General features: G+C 48.0%; 1 protein-coding gene across 3 annotated transcripts in view; it reads left to right on the top strand.

Moving 5' to 3' along the window:
- LOC134996138 (oocyte zinc finger protein XlCOF7.1-like) overlaps positions 1 to 22,064 on the top strand; it is a 101,265-nt gene that overhangs the window by 7,214 nt on the left and 71,987 nt on the right. For all 3 annotated transcript variants that reach the window (XM_063951165.1, XM_063951167.1, XM_063951166.1), the window contains exons 2-6: positions 1,562 to 1,704; positions 2,455 to 2,640; positions 2,927 to 3,038; positions 3,431 to 3,531; positions 3,647 to 3,719. In XM_063951165.1, coding sequence (XP_063807235.1) covers positions 1,585 to 1,704; positions 2,455 to 2,640; positions 2,927 to 3,038; positions 3,431 to 3,531; positions 3,647 to 3,719 — 592 coding nt within the window. In that variant the 5' untranslated portion in view covers positions 1,562 to 1,584. The remainder of the gene's footprint in view (positions 1 to 1,561; positions 1,705 to 2,454; positions 2,641 to 2,926; positions 3,039 to 3,430; positions 3,532 to 3,646; positions 3,720 to 22,064) is intronic.

Below are 22,064 nucleotides of genomic sequence, written 5' to 3'. Positions count from 1 at the left end.
GGCGGTACATTGTGGCATATTATCTATAGGGTGCAGTACAGTGTGGCATATTATCTATAGGGGGCAGTACAGGGCGGCATATTATCTATAGGGGCAGTACAGTGCTGCATATTATCTATAGGGGGCAGTACAGTGGCATATTATCTATGGGGGATATTGCAGTGTGGCATATTATCTATAGGGGGCATTACAGTGTGGCATATTATCTATGGGGGGCATTACAGTGTGGCATATTATCTATGGGGGGCATTACAGTGTGGCATATTATCTATGGGGGGCATTATAGTGTGGCATATCTATGGGGGGCATTATAGTGTGGCATATCTATGGGGGGCATTACAGTGTGGCATATTATCTATAGGGGGCAGTACAGGGTGGCATATTATCTATAGGGGGCAGTACAGGGTGGCATATTATCTATAGGGGGCATTACAGGGTGGCATATTATCTATAGGGGGCATTACAGGGTGGCATATTATCTATGGGGGGCATTACAGGGTGACATATCGATGGGGGGCATTAGTGTGGCATATTATCTATGGGGGGCATTACAGGGTGGCATATTATCTATGGGGGGCATTACAGGGTGGCATATTATCTATGGGGGGCATTACAGGGTGGCATATTATCTATGGGGGGCATTACAGGGTGGCATATTATCTATGGGGGGCATTACAGGGTGGCATATTATCTATGGGGGGCATTACAGGGTGGCATATTATCTATGGGGGGCATTACAGGGTGGCATATTATCCATGGGGGGCATTACAGTGTGGCATATTATGTATAGGGGATATTACAGTGTGGCATATTATGTATAGGGGATATTACAGTGTGGCATATTATGTATAGGGGGCATTACCGTGTGGCATATTATCTATTGAGGACATTACAGTGTGGCATACTAACCTTCCCGCAGCCTATCCCTTCCTTCCCTGCAGCCTATCCCTTCCTTCCCCGCAGCCTAAAACTAACCTCCCCCCACCCCCGCAGCTTACTGTCCTCAGCCTTGGCAAACCCTCGTTCAGGATCACGGCAGCGGGATTGTGCTCCTTGTGGAGATGCCGGCGCCAGCATTCCGAGGAGAGTTGGGATAACGCTGTTGGTCTTGTGGCCCTCTGTCCAAAGTCATTTTCTTACTACGGCTCTCCAAGAAAAAAGTTTGGGTGCCTCTGGTCTATGTGGTTCAGCAGGTGCTGGTGAGTCTGGAGGGAATTGATCTGCAGACAGTTGGAGGAGGCATTCTGTGTTCCTGCTGTGCTGTCCACCATATCTGATGTCCCTGTTTCATCCAGGCCAAGACTGTGGCTGCCATTTTGGGAAACTGTACAAACAGAGAGGTCCAGCTCTTCCACTAACTCGCCCGTCATTTACATCTCACCCTGACATAGAATAGGGGGTCTCAGGGGGGCTTCTCCAGCTCACTCTGAGAAAGAATGACAACATCTGAGCGCATCCCCCACTGGCCACACCTCCCCCACCATTTACAAGTTACAGGGGATATGGACTGTGGGAGCAATTGACATATATGGAGCTGACAGAACATTGTTCCTTCCCTTAGGAGACGTCACCTGAAGACCAGCCATGGAGGTCCAGGTCCTGGAACATATTCGGCACTCGCTACTGAGTGACAGAAACAAAGACCTGATCATAGACAAGCTGCTGAGTCTCACCATGGAGATTATCTGTCTGCTGACTAGAGAGGTGAGAGGCGCTAGATACCTCACTGTTCTATTTACTAGCGGAACTACAGGGTCACAGTTCCCGGGGTAGTAGCAGCTGGCATTCTTTCCAGAATAGTGCACCTCTTGTCAGTATACCATGCAGGCAGCCATTTTCTAGTCTTAAATATTGTTTGTCCTGTAACCGATCATTTCACTATGAATAGGTGACAACTCTGAGGTGCGAGGCACCAGGTTTCAGATATGCCTTATGTCTCTTTGATGTTACTGGTGCATAGCCAACTGACAACATTCTCGTATGTATTTATTCAGATCCCCAGTTGGCTACTTCCATCATGTGTGGGCAGTCGGTGTACTGTATGATATACTACTTCCTCCCGCCATGCTAGTTGTACAACACACAGTACAGGTCGCCGCCATTTCCCTCTATGTCTTCCACTCTCTCCTGTGTCTGGCTATAAGAGGCGTCACTTTCCTGTCACACGTCTGTTATACACGACAAGTCTTCTTCAGGGATTTATGCTATAAAGTGACATTTTCCCACAGAGATACAGCAGTGGCCCCCAGGAATTGTGGGTAGGAGCAGGCAGATCCCTCTGTGTGTGTCTTCTGCCTCTTATGGTTACAGCCATATATACACACAGCCTGTGTTACACAGAGATGGTGCAGGGCTGCTATCCGCCTATATACAGCTGGGATTAGCTTGCTGTATATGAGGGTGTTACTGTATTATATACATAGGGCGGCATCTTACATATTGGTGCTCTCATAGGATTTCATTGTTGTGAGAAAGTCGGGTGACCAGGTGACAGACATCAGCGGCCCCCCTGTGTCAGACAGAAGCAGCGGCACCCAGAGTCCAAACCCGGAGGCTCCACCTCATGCGCCAACAGAGGAGAGGAGCCGTGACAGGAATAGGCGGGCACCTACTGAGGTATATCCCAGAGAGACAGGAAAGGTGAGCGCTCTCATTGTACATATAGCTGTATATTCCCAGGGAGAACGCTGTTTTTTTTTTGTTTTTTTTATAATAAATGCTATAAGGTCGTTTCATTTTTAATTGATTTATGTTGTGCTAAAGTGTAACAATACTGATACATCACTGGAGTACTGATGATTGGTCAGGACGCACTCATTAATTGATCCCTGACCCATTGTCTGCCATTGTGCCCTGCAGTGGAATGTATTACACGGTACTCCTAGGTGTGGGGGTAAGTCATGTGACCAGCTCTCCTATGCTGCAGGTGCCTGGGAAGTGTAAGGATGTGGAGGTCTCGTTCTCTGTGACAGAGTGGGACTATTCAGGCGGACACAATGACGTTGTAATGGACCCTCCGCAGCTGCGTGACTCAGTGGGTAAGAGGACGTCTCTCAGGGTGTGTGATTCTATCCTGTCACTTCTCTCCGCCCCTCTCCCGGCTGTTTGGCTGTTACTGATCACTGCAGTTGGGACCTAATTGGCCTCCATTCCCTCTGCATGTGGGTCCAAAGCGACTGCCAATTCCAGCTGACACCTGATCACGATCTATCGGATGCTGGGGGCTGGTGGAAGGTTGGATGATAAATTCTTCCCCCAGTGTCACTGGTCATGGTGACCCTCGGGGGTGACATCCCACCCAGATACACGTAACGGTGCAGGGCTGTGATTTACACCCGAGCCCTAGTGGCAGGTGACCCTGTGCAGTGATATGTTCTGCTGTTATTACTAAGCATTGCTATATGGCTGTCATTGTCTGTTGTCCCCGCAGGTGAGTGTAGCTCTAGAAGCCCCCCAGGACGATGTGAGACCCCCCTGTACTCTGGGGATTATATAAAGGAAGAGAACCGGATTGTCATAGCGGATTATCAGGTAGCGGGACTGGCTGCATTATCTCTTCTGCATTATGTTACTCTCATATCCTTATCCTGTGTATCCTCCTGGTATAGACGCTCGGTGTAATAATGTTTCTGTCCTTGTATGACAGGCTGAGCCGGGACACGGGGTGTATCACCCGCAGTGTAAGGAAGAGGAGCCCGTCCCTGATCCCACCAGCTCAGGTGAGACAACCAAAGATTGGATTACATAACTGACAAAAAAATAAATAAATGTACTGTGGCACCTATGACAGCATTAGATTATTATGTTACTGATTAGTGTATCATTACCTTCAGCTGCTGCCAGTGTTACAGCTGCTGACACTGTGTGCTAGGAATGGGGAATAGGTGCTGGGCAGCGCCTCATACTGCCAGTGCCCTTTCCTCCAGCTGGCAGACCTCCGGAGGGGTGACCTGGTCACTGCCATAATGACAGGCAGCCTCTCTACACGAGACAGGAGGGGTAGGAGCTTAAATTCTGTAAGTGTAGTCAGTGCTGGGGAGGGGAAGGGGCCTAATTCCTGTCAGTGCATGTAGTTTAGTCCACGCTGGGCCTGAGGAGGAGGAGCCAAATTCCTCTCAGTGTATGTAGTAGTGTAGTCAATGCTGGACCCGAGGAGGGGGAGGAGCCTAATTCCTGTCAGTGTATGTGGTGTAGTCAGTGCTGGGGAGGGGGAAGAGCCTATTTCCTGGCAGAGTCTAAATCTCCCCTCACAGTAACGCTGCCTTTATCTGACATATGCAGAACATAGTGATGACTCACCCATGTCTCCTACCCAAGGGAAGTTAGAGTGTCAGCTTAGTGCTATTAGTAGATAGAGCACCATGTTCCGTCAAACTCAAGTGACAGGTCGGCACGCCCCCTAAATACGCCCAGATCTGTTTCTAACCACACCCCTGACACGCCCACTGTTCATCCCCTTTTGATAGTGTTTTATATAAAATAAGCTTACAAATTAGTTATAATCTGTGTTTAATCATTGAAAAACCTCCTGTGTATTAACTCTTAGATGTTGCATCAGTGTATATTATTTCCAATTGATTTGTGTATTATTAACATTTACTGTTGCAACTAAGAGTTATTTCCAATTGATTTATAAAATAAGCATGCAAGCTATGAATTATGTTTATTGGATTCGAGTGTGATATCTATAAAAGTGTATTCTGCTATGCCTGCGAGCAAAAGATCCGGCGTGTTACGACGGTCGGCTAACTGAAAAAAGCATATGAAGAATGTGTATTACACCGTATTAAACCAAGGGAGTTGTAGCGGCGTTGATAAGTTTTATGCGTCGAATAAAGACGTGTTTAAAAGTGGCGATATTAAAGAATGGTAGCAAAAACAAGATGCGTATACATTACATAAGCTGGTCAGGAAAAACTATAAAAGGAATATGATCTGCTTATCGGATATAAATCAACAATGGCAATGCGACTTAGTTTTGCTCATAGATCTTGCAAAGTACAACGATGGATTTAAGTACACACTAATAATCATCGATATTTTCAGTAAGAGATCGTGGGCTGAATTTATCAGATATAAATCAACAAGGAAAAATAAGAATTTACTCACCGGTAATTCTATTTCTCGTAGTCCGTAGTGGACGCTGGGACTCCGTAAGGACCATGGGGAATAGCGGCTCCACAGGAGACTGGGCACAACTATAAAGAAAGCTTTAGGTCTAACTGGTGTGCACTGGCTCCTCCCACTATGACCCTCCTCCAGACCTCAGTTAGGATACTGTGCCCGGAAGAGCTGACACAATAAGGAAGGATTTAGAATCCCGGGTAAGACTCATACCAGCCACACCAATCACACCGTATAACTCGTGATACAATACCCAGTTAACAGTATGATAACAACTGAGCCTCTCAACAGATGGCTCAACAATAACCCTTTAGTTAAACAATAACTATATACAAGTATTGCAGACATTCTGCACTTGGGATGGGTGCCCAGCATCCACTACGGACTACGAGAAATAGAATTACCGGTGAGTAAATTCTTATTTTCTCTGACGTCCTAAGTGGATGCTGGGACTCCGTAAGGACCATGGGGATTATACCAAAGCTCCCAAACGGGCGGCACCGAATGGGCAAACTCTAGGTCCTCCTCAGCCAGGGTGTCAAACTTGTAGAATTTAGCAAATGTGTTTGACCCCGACCAAGTAGCTGCTCGGCAAAGTTGTAAAGCCGAGACCCCTCGGGCAGCCGCCCAAGAAGAGCCCACCTTCCTCGTGGAATGGGCTTTCACTGATTTAGGATGCGGCAGTCCAGCCGCAGAATGTGCAAACTGAATCGTACTACAGATCCAGCGAGCAATAGTCTGCTTTGAAGCAGGTGCACCCAACTTGTTGGGCGCATACAGGATAAATAGCGAGTCAGTCTTTCTGACTCCAGCTGTCCAGATTTTCAGGGCCCTGACTACGTCCAACAACTTGGAAGCCTCCAAGTCTGTAGTAGCCGCAGGCACCACGATAGGTTGGTTCAGATGAAAAGCTGATACCACTTTAGGAAGAAACTGGGGACGAGTCCTCAATTCTGCCCTATCCATATGGAAAATCAGATAAGGGCTTTTACATGACAAAGCCACCAATTCTGATACACGCCTGGCCGAAGCCAAGGCCAACAGCATGACCACTTTCCACGTGAGATATTTCAATTCCACGGTTTTAAGTGGCTCAAACCAATGTGACTTTAGGAAATCCAACACCACGTTGAGATCCCAAGGTGCCACTGGAGGCACAAAAGGGGGCTGAATATGCAGCACTCCCTTAACAAAAGTCTGAACTTCAGGTAGTGAAGCCAGTTCTCTCTGGAAGAAAATCGATAGAGCCGAAATCTGGACCTTAATGGAACCCAATTTTAGGCCCATAGTCACCCCTGACTGTAGGAAGTGCAGGAAACGGCCCAGCTGAAATTCCTCCGTTGGGGCCTTCCTGGCCTCACACCACGCAACATATTTTCGCCCTATGCGGTGATAATGGTTTGCGGTTACTTCTTTCCTAGCTTTAATCAGCGTAGGAATGACTTCCTCCGGAATGCCCTTTTCCTTCAGGATCCGGTGTTCAACCGCCATGCCGTCAAACGCAGCCACGGTAAGTCTTGGAACAGACAGGGCCCCTGCTGCAGCAGGTCCTGTCTGAGCGGCAGAGGCCATGGGTCCTCTAACATCATTTCTTGAAGTTCCGGGTACCAAGCTCTTCTTGGCCAATCCGGAACAATGAGTATAGTTCTTACTCCTCTTCTCCTTATTATCCTCAGTACCTTTGGTATGAGAGGAAGAGGAGGGAACACATAAACCGATCGGTACACCCACGGTGTCACTAGAGCGTCCACAGCTATCGCCTGAGGGTCTCTTGACCTGGCGCAATATCTTTCTAGCTTTTTGTTTAGGCGGGACGCCATCATGTCCACCTGTGGCCTTTCCCAACGGTTTACAATCAGTTGGAAGACTTCTGGATGAAGTCCCCACTCTCCCGGGTAGAGGTCGTGCCTGCTGAGGAAGTCTGCTTCCCAGTTGTCCACTCCCGGAATGAACACTGCTGACAGTGCTAACACGTGATTTTCCGCCCATCGGAGAATCCTTGTGGCTTCTGCCATCGCCGTCCTGCTTCTCGTGCCGCCCTGTCGGTTTACATGGGCGACCGCCGTGATGTTGTCTGACTGGATCAGTACCGGGTGGTTTTGAAGCAGGGGTTTTGCCTGACTTAGGGCATTGTAAATGGCCCTCAGCTCCAGAATATTTATGTGCAGGGAAGTCTCCTGACTTGACCATAGTCCTTGGAAGTTTCTTCCCTGTGTGACTGCCCCCCAGCCTCGAAGGCTGGCATCCGTGGTCACCAGGACCCAGTCCTGTATGCCGAATCTGCGGCCCTCTTGAAGATGAGCACTCTGCAGCCACCACAGCAGAGACACCCTGGTCCTTGGAGACAGGGTTATCAGCCGATGCATCTGAAGATGCGATCCGGACCACTTGTCCAACAGGTCCCACTGAAAGGTTCTTGCATGGAACCTGCCGAATGGAATTGCTTCGTAGGAAGCTACCATCTTTCCCAGGATCCGCGTGCAGTGATGCACCGACACCTGTTTTGGTTTTAGGAGGCCTCTGACTAGAGATGACAGCTCCTTGGCCTTCTCCTCCGGGAGAAACACTTTTTTCTGTTCTGTGTCCAGAACCATCCCCAGGAACAGTAGACGTGACTTTGGAATATTTAGAATCCAGCCGTGCTGTTGTAGCACCTCCCGAGATAGTGCTACCCCGACCAACAACTGCTCCCTGGACCTCGCCTTTATCAGGAGATCGTCCAAGTACGGGATAATTAAAACTCCCTTCTTTCGAAGGAGTATCATCATTTCGGTCATTACCTTGGTAAAGACCCTCGGAGCCGTGGATAGACCGAACGGCAACGTCTGGAATTGGTAATGACAATCCTGTACCACAAATCTGAGGTACTCCTGGTGAGGATGGTAAATGGGGACATGCAGGTAAGCATCCTTGATGTCCAGTGATACCATGTAATCCCCCTCGTCCAGGCTTGCAATAACCGCCCTGAGCGATTCCATCTTGAACTTGAATTTTTTTATATACGTGTTCAAGGATTTCAAATTTAAAATGGGTCTCACCGACCCGTCCGGTTTCGGTACCACAAACATTGTGGAATAGTAACCCCGTCCTTGTTGAAGTAGGGGCACCTTTACTATCACCTGCTGGGAATACAGCTTGTGAATTGCCTCTAACACTGCCTCCCTGGCTGAGGGAGTTGTTGGCAAGGCAGATTTGAGGAAACTGCGGGGGGGGAGACGTCTCGAATTCCAGCTTGTACCCCTGAGATACCACTTGAAAGATCCATGGATCCACCCTTGAGCGAGCCCACTGATCGCTGAAATTTTTGAGACGGTCCCCCACTGTACCTGGCTCCGCCTGTGGAGCCCCAGCGTCATGCTGTGGACTTAGAGGAAGCGGGGGAGGACTTTTGCTCCTGGGAACTGGCTGTATGCTGCAGCTTTTTCCCTCTACCTCTGCCTCTGGGCAGAAAGGACGCGCCTTTAACCCGCTTGCCCTTATTGGGCCGAAAGGACTGTACCTGATAATACGGTGCTTTCTTTGGCTGTGAGGGAACATGGGGTAAAAATGTAGACTTCCCAGCTATTGCTGTGGAAACGAGGTCCGAGAGACCATCCCCGAACAACTCCTCACCCTTATAAGGCAAAACTTCCATGTGCCTTTTTAGAATCTGCATCTCCTGTCCACTGCCGAGTCCATAACCCTCTCCTGGCAGAAATGGACATTGCACTTATTTTAGATGCCAGCCGGCAAATATCCCTCTGTGCATCCCTCATGTATAAGAGTGCGTCTTTAATATGCTCTACGGTTAGCAATATAGTGTCCCTGTCTAGGGTATCAATATTTCTCTATCGTCCTAGTGGATGCTGGGGTTCCTGAAAGGACCATGGGGAATAGCGGCTCCGCAGGAGACAGGGCACAAAAGTAAAGCTTTCCGATCAGGTGGTGTGCACTGGCTCCTCCCCCTATGACCCTCCTCCAAGCCAGTTAGATTTTTGTGCCCGGCCGAGAAGGGTGCAATCTAGGTGGCTCTCCTAAAGAGCTGCTTAGAAAAGTTTAGCTTAGGTTTTTTATTTTACAGCGAGTCCTGCTGGCAACAGGATCACTGCAACGAGGGACTTAGGGGAGAAGAAGTGAACTCACCTGCGTGCAGGATGGATTGGCTTCTTGGCTATTGGACATCAGCTCCAGAGGGACGATCACAGGTACAGCCTGGATGGTCACCGGAGCCTTGCCGCCGGCCCCCTTGCAGATGCTGAAATAAGAAGAGGTCCAGAATCGGCGGCAGAAGACTCCTCAGTCTTCTAAAGGTAGCCATTTTCCTCTCAGCACACTTCACACGGCAGTCACTGAGGGTGCAGGGCGCTGGGAGGGGGGCGCCCTGGGAGGCAAATGAAAACCTATTTTGGCTAAAAATACCTCACATATAGCCTCCGGAGGCTATATGGAGATATTTAACCCCTGCCAGACTCCGTTAAGAGCGGGAGACGAGGCCGCCGAAAAAGGGGCGGGGCCTATCTCCTCAGCACACAGCGCCATTTTCCCTCACAGAAAGGCTGGAGGGAAGGCTCCCAGGCTCTCCCCTGCACTGCACTACAGAAACAGGGTTAAAACAGAGAGGGGGGGCACTAATTTGGCGTTAGAAATATATAAAAAAGATGCTATAAGGGAAAACACTTTTATATAAGGTTGTCCCTATATAATTATAGCGTTTTTGGTGTGTGCTGGCAAACTCTCCCTCTGTCTCTCCAAAGGGCTAGTGGGTCCTGTCCTCTATCAGAGCATTCCCTGTGTGTGTGCTGTGTGTCGGTACGTGTGTGTCGACATGTAGGAGGACGATGTTGGTGAGGAGGCGGAGCAATTGCCTGTAATGGTGATGTCACTCTCTAGGGAGTCGACACCGGAATGGATGGCTTATTTAGGGAATTACGTGATAATGTCAACACGCTGCAAGGTCGGTTGACGACATGAGACGGCCGACAAACAATTAGTACCGGTCCAGACGTCTCAAAAACACCGTCAGGGGTTTTTAAAACGCCCGTTTACTTTAGTCGGTCGACACAGACACAGACAGGGACACTGAATCCAGTGTCGACGGTGAATAAACAAACGTATTCCTTATTAGGGCCACACGTTAAAGGCAATGAAGGAGGTGTTACATATTTCTGATACTACAAGTACCACAAAAGAGGGTATTATGTGGGATGTGAAAAAACTACCATAGTTTTTCCTGAATCAGACAAATTAAATAAAGTGTGTGATGATGCGTGGGTTCCCCCCGATAGAAAATTATGGGCGGTATACCCTTTCCCGCCAGAAGTTAGGGCGCGTTGGGAAACACCCCTTAGGGTGGATAAGGCGCTCACACGCTTATCAAAACAAGTGGCGGTACCGTCTATAGATAGGGCCGTCCTCAAGGACCAGCTGACAGGAGGCTGGAAAATATCATAAAAAGTATATACACACATACTGGTGTTATACTGCGACCAGCGATCGCCTCAGCCTGGATGTGCAGAGCTGGGGTGGCTTGGTCGGATTCCCTGACAAAATATTGATACCCTTGACAGGGACAGTATTTTATTGACTATAGAGCATTTAAAGGATGCATTTCTATATATGCGAGATGCACAGAGGGATATTTGCACTCTGGCATCAAGAGTAAATGCGATGTCCATAACTGCCAGAAGATGTTATGGACACGACAGTGGTCAGGTGATGCAGATTCCAAACGGCACAAAGGTGTATTGCCGTATAAAGGAAGAGGAGTTATTTGGGGTCGGTCCATCGGACCTGGTGGCCACGGCAACTGCTGGAAAATCCACCGTTTTTACCCTAAGTCACATCTCTGCAGAAAAAAACACCGTCTTTTCAGCCTCAGTCCTTTCGTCCCTATAAGATCATATCTGCCCAGGGATAGAGGAAAGGGAAGAAGACTGCAGCAGGCAGCCCATTCCCAGGAACAGAAGCGTTCCACCGCTTCTGACAAGTTCTCAGCATGGCGCTGAGACCGTACAGGACCCCTGGATCCTACAAGTAGTATCCCAGGGGTACAGATTGGAATGTCGAGACGTTTCCCCTTCGCAGGCTCCTGAAGTCTGCTTTACCAAGGTCTCCCTCCGACAAGGAGGCAGTATGGGAAAAAATTCACAAGCTGTATTCCCAGCAGGTGATAATTAAATTACCCCTCCTACTACAAGAAAAGGGGTATTATTCCACACTATATTGTGGTACTGAAGCCAGAAGGCTAGGTGAGACTTATTCTAAATGTAAAAAAAAATTTTGAACACTTACAAAGGTTCAAATCAAGATGGAGTCACTCAGAGCAGTGATAACGAACAGGAAGAAGGGGACTATATAGTGTCCCGGGACATCAGGGATGCTTACCTCTATGTCCCAAATTTGCCCTTCTCACTAAGGGTACCTCAGGTTCGTGGTGCAGAACTGTCACTATCAGTTTCAGACGCTGCCGTTTGGATTGTCCACGGCACCCCGGGTCTTTACCAAGGTAATGGCCGAAATGATGATTCTTCTTCGAAGAAAAGGCGTCTTAATTATCCCTTACTTGGACGATCTCCTGATAAGGGCATAGTCCAGGGAACAGTTGGAGGTAGGAGTAGCACTATCTCGGATACTGCTACAACAGCACGGGTGGATTCTAAATATTCCAAAATCGCAGCTGATCCCGACGACACGTCTGCTGTGCCTAGGGATGATTCTGGACACAGTCCAGAAAAAGGTGTTTCTCCCGAAAGAGAAAGCCAGGGAGTTATCCGAGCTAGTCAGGAACCTCCTAAAAACAGTGCATCATTGCACAAGGGTCCTGGTCGAAAATGGTGGCTTCCTACGAAGCAATTCCATTCGGCAGATTTCACGCAAGAACTTTTCAGTGGGATCTGCTGGACAAATGGTCCGGATCGCATCTTCAGATGCATCAGCGGATAACCCTCTATCCAAGGACAAGGGTGTCTCTCCTGTGGTGGTTATAGAGTGCTCATCTTCTAGAGGGCCGCAGATTCGGCATTCAGGATTGGATGCTGGTGACCACGGAGCCCAGCCCGAGAGGCTGGGGAGCAGTCACACAAGGAAAAAATTTCCAGGGAGTGTGATCAAGTCTGGAGACTTTTCTCCACATAAATATACTGGAGCTAAGGGTAAATTTATAATGCTCTAAGCTTAGCAAGACCTCTGCTTCAAGGTCAGCCGGTATTGATCCAGTGGGAAAAACATCACGGCAGTCGCCCACGTAAACAGACAGGGCGACACAAGAAGCAGGAGGGCAATGGCAAAAACTGCAAGGACTTTTCGCTGGGCGGAAAATCATGTGATAGCACTGTCAGCAGTGTTTCATCCCGGGAATGGAAACTGGGAAGCAGACTTCCTCAGCAGGCACGACCTCCACCCGGGAGAGTGGAAACTTCATCGGGAAGTTTTTTCCACATGATTGTAAACCGTTGGGAAATACCAAAGGTGGACATGATGGCGTCCCGTCTGAACAAAAAACGGGACAGGTATTGCGCCAGGTCAAGAGACTCTCAGGCAATAGCTGTGGACGTTCTGGTAACACCGTGGGTGTACCAGTCGGTGTATGTGTTCCCTCCTCTGCTTCTCATACCTAAGGTGCTGAGAATTATAAGACGTAGAGGAGTAAGAACTATACTCATGGCTCCGGATTGGCCAAGAAGGACTTGGTACCCGGAACTTCAAGAGATGTTTACAGAGGTCTTATGGCCTCTGCCGCTAAGAAGGGACTTGCTTCAGCAAGTACCATGTCTGTTCCAAGACTTACCGCAGCTGCGTTTGTTGGCATGGCGGTGGAACGCCGGATCCTAAGGGACAAAGGCATTCCGGAAGAGGTCATTCCTACCCTGGTCAAAGCCAGAAAGGAGGTGACCGCACAACATTATCACCACATGTGGCGAAAATATGTTGCGTGGTGTGAGGCCAGGAAGGCCCCACAAAGAAATTTCAACTCGGTCGATTCCTGCATTTCCTGCAAACAGGAGTGTCTATGGGCCTCAAATTGGGGTCCATTAAGGTTCAAATTTCGGCCCTGTCAATTTTCTTCCAGAAAGAATTGGCTTCAGTTCCTGAAGTCCAGAACTTTGTCAAGGGAGTATTGCATATACAACCCTCTTTTGTGCCTCCAGTGGCACTGTGGGATCTCAACGTAGTTCTGGGATTCTTCAAATCACATTGGTTTAAAACCAGTCAAATCTGTGGATTTGAAGCATCTCACATGAAAAGTGACCATGTTCTTGGCCCTGGCCTGGACCAGGCGAGTGTCAAATTGGTGGTTTTTTTCTCAAAAAAGCCCATATTTGTTTGTCCATTCGGACAGGGCAGAGCTGCGGACTCGTCCCCAGTTCTCTCCCTAAGGTGGTGTCAGTGTTTCACCTGAACCAGCTTATTGTGGTGCCTTGCACCTACTAGGGACTTGGAGGACTCCAAGTTGCTAGATGTTGTCAGGGCCCTGAAAATATAGGTTCCAGGACGGCTGGAGTCAGGAAAACTGACTTGCTGTTATCCTGTATGCACCCAACAAACTGGGTGCTCTTGCTTTTAAGCAGACTATTGCTAGTTGGATGTGTAATACAATTCAGCTTGCACATTCTGTGGCAGGCCTGCCACAGCCAAAATATGTAAATGCCCATTCCACAAGGAAGGTGGGCTCATCTTGGGCGGCTGCCCGAGGGGTCTCGGCTTTACAACTTTGCCGAGCGGTTATTTAGTCAGGGGCAAACACGTTTGTAAAATCCTACAAATTTGATACCCTGGCTAAGGAGGACCTGGAGTTCTCTCATTCGGTGCTGCAGAGTCATCCGCACTCTCCCGCCCGTTTGGGAGCTTTGGTATAATCCCCATGGTCCTTTCAGGAACCCCAGCATCCACTAGGACGATAGAGAAAATAAGAATTTACTTACCGATAATTCTATTTCTCGGAGTCCTTAGTGGATGCTGGGCGCCCATCCCAAGTGCGGATTATCTGCAATACTTGTACATAGTTACAAAAATCGGGTTATTATTGTTGTGAGCCATCTTTTCAGAGGCTCCGCTGTTGTTATACTGTTAACTGGGTTTAGATCACAAGTTGTACGGTGTGATTGGTGTGGCTGGTATAAGTCTTACCCGGGATTCAAAATTCCTCCCTTATTGTGTACGCTCGTCCGGGCACAGTACCTAACTGGCTTGGAGGAGGGTCATAGGGGGAGGAGCCAGTGCACACCACCTGATCGGAAAGCTTTACTTTTGTGCCCTGTCTCCTGCGGAGCCGCTATTCCCCATGGTCCTTTCAGGAACCCCAGCATCCACTACGGACTCCGAGAAATAGAATTATCGGTAAGTAAATTCTTATTTTTCCGACAGGGAATCTGACCACGCAGCTGCAGCACTGCACATCCATGCTGAAGCAATAGCTGGTCTCAGCATAACACCTGTGTGTGTATATATAGACTTCAGGATAGCCTCCTGCTTTCTATCAGCTGATTCCTTCAGGGCGGCCGTATCCGGAGACGGTAGTGCCACCTTCTCTGACAAGCGTGTGAGCGCTTTATCCACCCTAGGGGATGTTTCCCCAACGTGACCTATCCGCTGGCGGGAAAGGGTACGCCATTAGTAACCTCTTAGAAATTACCAGTTTCTTATCGGGGGAAGCCCACGCTTCTTCACACACTTCATTTAATTCCTCAGATGGAGGAAAAACAACTGGTAGTTTTTTCTCTCCAAACATAATACCCTTTTTTGTGGTACCCGGGGTAACATCAGAAATATGCAACACATTTTTCATTGCCTTAATCATATAACGTGTGGCCCTATTGGAAGATACATTAGTCTCATCGTCGTCGACACTGGATTCAGTATCCATGTTGACATCTGTGTCTGCCATCTGAGGTAGCGGGCGTTTTAGAGCCCCTGACGGCTTTTGAGACGCCTGGGCAGGCACAGGCTGAGAAGCCGGCTGTCCCATATTTGGTATGTCGTCAAACCTTTTATGCAAGGAGTCGACGCTGTCGCGTAATTCCTTCCACAGAACCATCCACTCAGGTGTCGTCCCCGCAGGGGGTGACATCACATTTATCGGCATCTGCTCCGCCTCCACATAAGCCTCCTCATCAAACATGTCGACACAGCTGTACCGACACACCGCATACACACAGGGAATGCTCTGACAGAGGACAGGACCCCACAAAGCCCTTTGGGGAGACAGATAGAGAGTATGCCAGCACACACCAGAGCGCTATATAACACAGGGATCCCACTATAAATGAGTGTTTTTTCCCTTATAGCTGCTTATATTATATATACTGCGCCTAAATTTAGTGCAGCCCCCTTTCTTTTTTACCCTTATGTAGCTTGACACTGCAGGGGAGAGCCAGGGAGCGTCCTTCCAGCGGAGCTGTGAGTGAAAAATGGCGCCAGTGTGCTGAGGGAGATGGCCCCGCCCCTTTTCCGGCTGACTTCTCCTGCTTTTTCTGGAATTCTGGCAGGGGTATTTTTACACCTATATAGCCTTCCTGACTATATATGGTGTAGATTTGCCAGCCAAGGTGTATTATATTGCCCTCAGGGCGCCCCCCCCCCCCCCCAGCGCCCTGCACCCATCAGTGACCGGAGTGTGAGGTGTGCATGAGGAGCAATGGCGCACAGCTGCAGTGCTGTGCGCTACCTTGTTGAAGACAGAAGTCTTCTGCCGCCGATTTTCCGGAACACTTCTTGCTTCTGGCTCTGTAAAGGGGCCGGCGGCTCCGGGACCGAACGATCGAGGTCGGGTCCTGTGTTCGATCCCTCTGGAGCTAATGGTGTCCAATAGCCTAAGAAGCCCAAGCTACCACCAGTTAGGTAGGTTCGCTTCTTCTCCCCTTAGTCCCTCGCTGCAGTGAGTCTGTTGCCAGCAGATCTCACTGTAAAATAAAAAACCTAAAATATACTTTCTTTCTAGGAGCTCAGGAGAGCCCCTAGTGTGCATCCAGCTCAGCCGGGCACAAGATTCTAACTGAGGTCTGGAGGAGGGTCATAGTGGGAGGAGCCAGTGCACACCAGTTAGACCTAAAGCTTTCTTTATAGTTGTGCCCAGTCTCCTGCGGAGCCACTATTCCCCATGGTCCTTACGGAGTCCCAGCATCCACTTAGGACGTCAGAGAAAGTGGATTAAACTTATTTAGCATTATTTTTGCACACACAATGATCTGACACAAGGTCTATGGGAACCTGATTGTTACAGATAAGTAATCTTATTAATGTACCATTCCCACAGACATACCATGTGCATTAATTAAGATCTGTCGCAATTGCTATGAGAATTCATGTTTGTAATTGACGTGTTGTCAGGCGTGAAATTGCATACATCTGTGTATAATGAACGTTGTTAATCATTACACGATGCCTGCGCAGGTAAATGTTATTAACCAATAATGTTTTGTTACATATGGATGATGTATAACAAGATAGCTGTGAATATTGTTATTTGATTAAAGCATTTTATATATAAAAGTAAATCTTTATCTAGCACTCTGCTATGCCTGTGAACAAAAGATCTGGCATTTTACGACGGGCGGTTAACCGAAAATGGGTAGCTATATTATTTCCTTTGACTAGACATAGTAGTGACTTTCATGAATGCTTAGCAATAGGTATGTCTAGTGGGACTACAAGCGCCAGCAAGCCACACTGCATCTGTTAATTATCATATATGACTTTCATGAATCCTTAGCAATAGGTATGTCTAGTGGGACTACAAGCGCCAGCAAGCCACACTGCATCTGTTAATTATCATATATGACTTTCATGAATGCTTAGCAATAGGTATGTTTAGCTTATTAATCATTAGCAGATTTAAGCAAACTTTATTTTGTGCATTTGGGGAATGTGTGATGGTTTCATACCCCCACACCATTTGTCTGTGTAAGTTTTATTGCTTTAAATGGGTGATGGGCTAGGGGTGGGTCCAATCAATCAATGTGCTTACATACACATGTTTGTTGCTCTTTATATTAGCTTGTAGTCTAGCTGAAACAGCGTAGCTGATTCAGTGTGGGGTGAAAGCTTTCAAAGGGAGAAACTTTCTAAGGGTGTCATCTGTGACTTTTACTGGACTTCTACTGGACGGAAACTGAAAGGAAGCACCATCAATTGCACACAAAAAAACAACACAAACCCCAATACTTGGACTGCAGCTACAAATGTTTGTTTACTCCTAATATTCTCCAAACCTCACTTATTTGGAAACTATACATTCACTTTCTGCACAAACACCTGCATTGCAACTTCTACTCTGACCCTGCAAACACCTGGACAACAAATGGGTCACTGAAAAGCATATTTAATGAAGTAACACTGACTTGCAGTTTGCCAACACTGTGTAATTTTCCAACTAACATCAGCAAATATTTGATTTACTGTTACCTGTAGATAATAACGACAGTTTAACATTGAATTTATTTCTGCAAACTTCACTGCTCTCTTATTCAGCCACCACTCCTCCTCCTACTCTCATTTTGCTACCACTATTTACCCCATCCACACTATGGCCAGGCTGGCAACATCCCTCATTAATCCTCGTCTTCCTATTCCTTTTTTCTGTCCCCTGTTACCACCTCTATCCCTCTCTCCCAGTCTCCTACATCTCATGCTGTCTCCTCTCCTCTGTCTGCCTCCCTTCCCCTCCTCTTCTGTTTCCCCACTGCAATTCACTTCTGCCCCTTCACACCATTTATACCCCAGCACTCAACCCTGCTCTCTCCCTCCTCTGCCTGTCTCCTCACCTCTCCTCCACCAGTATCATACTGCACTCCCTCCCTGCCTCACTCCTGCAGTCTCCCTTCCTAGCCAAGGCCCCAGCACCATCAATTCACCCTCTTTATCCCTTCCTTCCCCATCAAGCTTACCTCAACGCCATAGCAATCCAGATAATCTCATTCACATCTCTCCAACAAACTCATACCCCCTATCCTGTGCACTCTGGAATGCCAGATCTGTTTGCAACAAATTGACCCCCACTCACGACCTCTTCATATCCAACTCCCTGCACCTCCTGGCCATTACTGAAACCTGGATTACACCCTATGACACCGCTTCTCCTGCTTCTCTCTCGGCTGGGGGCCTTACATTCTCACACACACCCCGACCTGGGGGTCGTCATGGGGGTGGTGTTGGGATCCTTTTACCCTCAAGCTACACATACCAACTTATACCTCCAGAACCATCTCTTACATTCTCTACATTTGAGGTCCATGCAATTCGCCTCTACCAACCCACTAATCTTCGAGTTGCTGTCATTTACCGTCCACCTGGCATTTCCTCTAAATTCCTCGACAACTTTGCTTCCTGGCTACCTCACTTCCTCTCTTCTGACATTCCCACCATTATCCCAGGTGATTTCAACATCCCTATCGATAACCCCACAAAACCACCTGCCTCTAAACTCCTTAACCTCACATCTTCACTTGGTCTCTCCCAGTGGACCAGCTCACCCTCCCATGTGAACGGGAGCTCACTGGATCTGGTTTTCACTCACCGCTGTGTTATTTCTGATTTCTCCAATTCCCCTTTTCCCCTCTCTGACCACCACTTGCTCTCATTCAACTTATCTATCTCTGCTTCCCCATCTCTCCCTCCTAAGGCTACCATCACTAAGTGTAATATTGAGGCTATTGACACCTCATCCCTATCCTCCCTGTTTGACTCGCTTCTCTCTCCTCTTCTCTCTCACATGCCCTGAACAAGCCACATCTCTATACAATGCATCTCTTACTTCAGCCCTTGACTCTGTTGCTCCGCCAACCACTATTCACCCTCGCAGATCAACACCTCAACCCTGGCACACCAAATGCACCAGATATCTACAAAAATGCTCACGTACTGCCGAGCGACACTGGAGGAAATCACGCTCTCAAGCAGACTTCCTCCATTTCAAATTCATGCTCTCATCCTTCAGTGCTGCCCTTGCTAAACAATCATACTTCAAAATCCTCATCTCTACCCACTCTTCCAACCCCCGGCGCCTCTTTGCCACTGTTAACTCCCTCCTCTGCCCACCACCACCTCCTCCTCTCCCTTCCTCATTGTCTGCTCTTGACTTTGCCACTTACTTCACATCCAAGATTGACTCCATACGTCAGGACATCACATCCCACCAGTCCAGCAACCAGCCACCACCCATCCTTTGCCACCCCTCCCCTACCCTCTTACCAACTCTGACATCTTTCTCCCTAGTATCTGGTGAGGAAGTCATGGCCCTCATACACTCCTCCCCCCCCCCCACAACCTCCCCACTCGACCCTATCCCCTCCCACCTCCTTCGCTACCTCTCCCCTTCTGCCTGTTCCCATCTTGCCCACCTTCTCAATCTCTCCCTCTCATCAGGCACTGTCCCCTCTGCCTTCAAGCATGCTCTTGTCTCCCCTATTCTTAGTAAACCTACCCTTGATCCTAACACTCTCTCCAACTATCGACCGATCTCTCTCCTCCCCTTTGCCTCCAAACTTCTTGAGCGTATTGTCTATAATCGCATTACTGCCTTTCTTTCCTCTCACTCACTGCTTGACCCATACCAGTCTGGTTTCAGCTCTCTCCACTCCACTGAAACTGCCCTCACAAAAGTCTGCAATGACCTCCATGCCGCCAAATCTAAGGGCCACTACTCTCTGCTTATTCTTCTTGACCTCTCTGCTGCTTTTGATACTGTGGACCACCCTCTTCTTCTGCAAATCCTTCACTCTCTTGGTCTACGTGATACTGCCCTCTCCTGGCTGTCCTCCTACCTCTCCGATCGTTCCTTCTCTGTCTCCTCTCATGATGCTACCTCGCCCCCACTTCCACTAACTGTTGGTGTCCCCCAAGGTTCTGTTCTTGGGCCTCTCCTTTTCTCTCTCTATACGTCCTCTTTAGGTGAACTCATTAGTTCTTTTAATTTCCAGTATCACCTCTATGCTGATGACACTCAAATCTACCTCTCCTCCCCTGATCTCTCCACGGCTCTCCTCACTCGTGCCTCTAACTGTCTTTCTGCTATCTCTTCCTGGATGTCCCAGCGCTTTCTTAAACTCAACATGTCTAAGACTGAGCTGATCATCTTCCCACCCTCCCGCACAACCTCACCTCCCACAATCTCATTATCCATTGATGGCACGACTATCTCCTCTAGCCCCCAAGTACGCTGTCTTGGTGTAATCCTTAACTCCTCCCTCTCCTTCAAACCACACATTCAGCACCTCTCACAAACCTGTCATTTTCATCTCAAAAACATTTCCAGGATCAGACCTTTTCTCACCCAGGATGCCACTAAGATCATTATTCACTCACTGATTATTTCCAGACTGGACTACTGTAATCTCCTCCTAACTGGCCTCCCTGACAATTACCTCTCTCCTCTCCAGTCTATCCTCAATGCTGCTGCTCGGCTCATCTTCCTCACCAAACGCACTACATCCACCTCCCCTCTCCTACTAGCCCTTCACTGGCTTCCCTTCCCCTTCAGAATCCAATTCAAACTTCTCACTCTCACTTACAAAGCTCTCACCCAATCCTCTCCCATTTACATCTCTGACCTTATCTCCCTTTACTCTCCCACCCGTCCTCTTCGCTCTGCTAATGCACGCCGCCTCTCCTGTCTCCTGATTACTTCCTCCCACTCCTATCTCCAAGATTTTTCACGTGCTGCTCCCTTCCTTTGGAATTCTTTACCTCTCCCCCTCAGACTCTCCACCTCTCTACAAAACTTCAAACGGGCTCTCAAGACCCATTTCTTTACCAAACCTAGCCAAATCTCATCCTAACCCCCTGTTCCATGCTCTCTATGTACCCCATCTGTGTCACCCCTGTCTGTCTACCCCTACCCCTAGAATGTAAGCTCTCACGAGTAGGGCCCTCTTCCCTCATGTGCTCACCCTTTTCTTCTTTAATAATTCTCAACTGCCCAAATCACAGTTTTTGGGCCACCTGGAACTTATCTCTGTCATTTACTGGTGTAGTTATGCTTAGTTACCCTGTACTTGTCCAAAATTGATTTCAACTGTAAGTCACTGTTTTGATTATGTGCATATATACTCTGTAATTGGGCGCTGCGGAACCCTTGTGGCGCCATATAAATAAATGATAATAATAATAATAATAATAATAATAATAATAATAATAAATAGTGCATGTGAAATCTGTATTAGAACAGCGAGTTAGAAATGTGGTAAATTGTGTTGTTGATAAATATCATAAGGCGAATAAAGGGGGATTAAAAATGGTTACAACAGGTAGGGAATGTAATATTAACAATGAAACAATGTAAATAGTAGTACAAAAATAACCAGCTGCACGCAGAACCTTTTCTGTGTACCAGCAATTCATACATTGGGGCAGATGTATTAACCTGAAGAAGGCATAAGGAAGTGATAAACCAGTGATATGTGCAAGGTGATAAAGGCACCAGCCAATCAGCTCCAATATGTAAATAAACAGTTAGGAGCTGATTGGCTGGTGGGTTTATCACCTTGCACATATCACTGGTTTATCACTTCCTTATGCCTTCTCCAGGTTAACACATCTGCCCCTCTGTTTGAAAAGTCCCAGTATGTTACAGAGCGCAGTATGAATGAAAGTGGTTTCACGGGGGATGGGGGTTGGGAAGCAATAAAAGTGTAAATTGCTTATTTCCCTCTCCCCTCACTGCTCTGCGTTGTACAAGGCAGTTCTGTTGCTATTGGAGGCACACACATTATGCATCTCTCACGAGGAGCTGGGTTATAGTGTCACCCTCAACCAGCCTGCTAATTATTGGGAGTTGTGGCCCCCTAGCTTATGTACAGGTAGTGGCGGCTGAATATAAGTCTTAATATTATAAGTCTCTGCAGCGGGGTACACTGGGTTCCACAGGGATAACATCGGGGTGTAGAGTAGGAACTTGATCCGAGGCACCAACAGGCTAAAGCTTTGACTGTTCTCAAGATGCTCAGCTCCGCCTCCTCTATAACCCCGCC

This window comes from Pseudophryne corroboree, chromosome 2, assembly GCF_028390025.1.
Source record: "Pseudophryne corroboree isolate aPseCor3 chromosome 2, aPseCor3.hap2, whole genome shotgun sequence".
NCBI lineage: Eukaryota > Metazoa > Chordata > Amphibia > Anura > Myobatrachidae > Pseudophryne > Pseudophryne corroboree.
The sequence above is the reverse complement of the archived record's forward strand: the minus strand, read 5'-3'. Positions and strand labels throughout refer to the sequence as shown.